This window comes from Sphaeroforma arctica (assembly GCF_001186125.1).
Source record: "Sphaeroforma arctica JP610 unplaced genomic scaffold supercont1.3550, whole genome shotgun sequence".
Lineage (NCBI taxonomy): Eukaryota > Ichthyosporea > Ichthyophonida > Sphaeroforma > Sphaeroforma arctica.
Genome location: NW_014037008.1, coordinates 1 through 3321, shown reverse-complemented (window position 1 = coordinate 3321; position 3321 = coordinate 1). Strand labels below are relative to the sequence as shown.

Sequence of the window (3321 nt, the reverse complement as noted above, 5' to 3'; positions counted from 1 at the left end):
TAATAATAACTAATATATATATATAAAAATACAATATATATATAATATAAATAATATATATATATATATATATATATATATATATATATATCCCCCGGCACAGGTGTAAACGAATGTGATCTTACGACACACATAGCCACCACTCTATAAAGAAAGTACGATACTAGTACACCAATGCCTACGAGCCCCCACAAGTGTCTAAGACGAGCAACTCTGGGGTGATATCTATCTATCTATCTATCACCCATACAAACAGCCCCCACACGCCCATGCCTTCTGCCACATACATCTCATTCAACGCAATCCCCCGCGGCTTGCGCTTGCGTTCCAGTGTAGCCGAGTTCGGCCCATGAGACCACCCAGCCCCAGCACCCGCACCCACCGCCGGCTGCGACCGCTCCCCCCGTCCTCCGTCAAGCCTGTCGGCGACCGGATGCGACCATTCATAGTACCGGTCCCCCCCTTTAGGCCAAGTGCCTGCACCCAGGGCAATCTCTCCGTGGTGTGTCCACTCGGCATCGCTCGGCCCGGCGCGTGGCCCGCCGAGCACCGGTGGAGGCCTGAAGGTGTGGTCAATGGCGGGATGGATTGGGTTGGGTGAGTTTGGCATTATTTAGAGGTTAGAAGGTGCTGTGATGGGGTGTCTGTAGAGATTGGTTCAATGCTGATTTAGTATTAAATTAGTGCGTCTCGGTTACTGTTGGAGGCATAAAGGCGTGGTATTGTGTTGTATATAGAGATTATTTGAAAATAATTTAGTATTAAATTAGTGCGTATCGGTGGCTGTTGGAGGTATATTGAAGTGAAGTAAAGGTACCTTGCTGATAAATAGACGTGTTGCGTTGACGAGTAAAAGCCTAATGGTGTCGTTAAACGATAACATTTGATAGAGGTGGCTGTAGTGAATGCAAAATTCATTTGAAGTGCGCCTTCGGCCAGAAAGAGACTGCCAAGACATAAGGGACGAGCACAAAATGGCCATTTAGGGCGAGTCTAAAGTTCTGTATTTCTATCGAGGACTGTTAGTGCTGGGGCTGAAGATTTTAAGGGCATATACTCAACCTTGAAATATCCCCGCCGACAATCCCAACTTTTCCCCATACAAATCTGATCGCGAGTCCTTGTCCGAGCGAAAGTGTTCTAGGTTTTGATAGTAAATAGTGACTGGTCTTCTTAATACACACTCAAGAGTATATACGAGTGAAAATACAGCTCGGCTAAACCCTAAAAGCAATAGTTGAGGTCATTTGATCGCTTGTCATCGAAAGTGCCCTGAACCTAAAATGCTCCTTAAAAATTTATCATTTAAACAAAGCACCTGTGGGCTTGTCGCTGTCAGTAGCCGACATACAAGGCTGTATATGCTGTATATAAAGTATACTATGTACACCCATAAAATGCATAAACACAGCAAGATTAGGTAAACAGATGTAATGGACGCAAACGCGCATACACACACTAGCAACTCGCAAACACACACACAAGCATATGCCCACACATACGATCGCACATGTATGCACACGCACAAGCACTCACACAGGTATACACGCACATCAGTAGAGACGACGAGGATGGCCCGAAACAACCTCCACCGCCACACCCAACGTACACTATCGATCGTGGGTCGCCTCGCGGGTAGTTGTACATTTTCCTCGGAAGGGGTTGAGAGTAACTAGGATGTCCTCCCACGGTGCCTGCCCCCCGGCCATTCAAATACTCTCGCTGTCCCAAAACACCCAAACCCGGCCGAATCAGGCCCGGTCCATGTGGCTGGTTTGGGTGCATGGGCGGGCCGTAGCCTGGGTGTCCATAGGGTGGGTACCCTTCTGGGTGCGGGGGGTATCCTTCTGGGGGCTGGGCGTATCCTTCGGGGTGGGAATACCCATCCAACATAGGCAAGGACTGGGGATGCTGCGGAAGCGGGTGTGCCGGTGTGCCCAGATTGGGTGGGCCCGGATATGACCCAGCAAACTGCTCTCCGAGGTGCAACGGCCCTGAATGGGCGCCTGTGAGTGCGCCTGGAAACTGGGAGGGTGGGGTTCGGCCATGCGACATAGTACGTGCCGTTGGTTGGGGTGCGTGTCCTTGCTGTGACGCGGGTGCGTGAGACCCTGTGTATGGCATACCAGGTGCATACGGGAGTTGCTCTGTGCCTGTGTTTGGCAGAGAAGACCGGTGGCTTATGTTTCGCCGATCTGCACAAGGGGAAGGGAGCGGAATGGAAGCGACAAAGTAGGTGAGGTTGAGCGTGGGTTATCACGTCTGCGTGTGTTGCAGATGTTTACCGTGATGGCGTTTTCCGCAGGATTTTGTTCTGAAGCCACACAGGAGATATCACTTAAAAACACTTGAAACTGTTTCTAGCTAAATTGGATCATTAATGCACACTCTGGCAAATCCATGGGCCTGCCCGCGTACTAGCAGAACATACAAAACCGGTCACAACGCTATAGTAGAAACTGATTCGAATAGTTCATTCGCCGTGTGGGTGACTTTCAAGCATTAGTCAAACTAGGACATCGACTGGGAGTAAGTAAGTAAGAAGTTTTTATCGTCTTTCCCTCCCGGTACTTGTTCATGGACGCAACCAAGCACCAACGATCACCCACAGAACTGCAAGTCCAACAATGGCCATAAGTGAAAGCACGTGCGATGCCACACTTGTACAAGTCCATACATCGGTGCACGGGAAGCAGACCAGCCACTTCATTATTGTGTATACAGCAGTATAGAGAGGTCATGAAAACAATGATACTGGCTGACAGTCGGCCAATATGAACGAATATGAAACCCCCAACCCGAAGTGCGGTGGTGGAATGGCACTGGCCAGCACAACTGATTTCCTCCGACAGGTGTACAATTTAAAGTCATCCTATGTTCCACTCAGCTGACGGTGGCACAGTTGCGCAAATGAGACAACGGCAGGATGAATGCGCGCACGAATGCAAAACAATCGATTACAGTGCTCTCGGGATATTATGCAGTCAACACATTGGTAAAACGCATACAGTTTATAAAATGAACTCACTTTTCGAACGTCCGCCGTTGAGATCCAGATGCTTGATACGAACATGCTGCTCAGCAGGCAGCGGTAGAATTAAAAACCAAGACAGCGTGAGTACACATGTCCATACAGCTACACTGAACAAGACGTCGCCGGACAAGACATCACCGCAACCGCAAAGCCTAATCGATTTGAGTGGTCACTACCAGCGAATATAACGTCGCTTAAAAAAGCGAATGCGCTATATATATATATATATATATATATATTTATACATATATATATATACATATATACATATGTATATGTATATATAT

The 3321-nt window shown here is 47.9% G+C and overlaps 1 protein-coding gene across 1 annotated transcript; it reads right to left on the bottom strand.

Annotated features, from left to right (window-relative positions):
* Positions 1-319: 319 nt before the first annotated feature.
* Positions 320-2124, bottom strand: SARC_13653 (hypothetical protein; the record flags this gene model as incomplete). Its single annotated transcript, XM_014292217.1, has 2 exons — positions 320-560; positions 1610-2124. Coding segments are annotated over 2 exons (756 nt in total), but the record flags the coding sequence as incomplete, so codon positions are not given.
* Positions 2125-3321: the final 1197 nt, after the last annotated feature.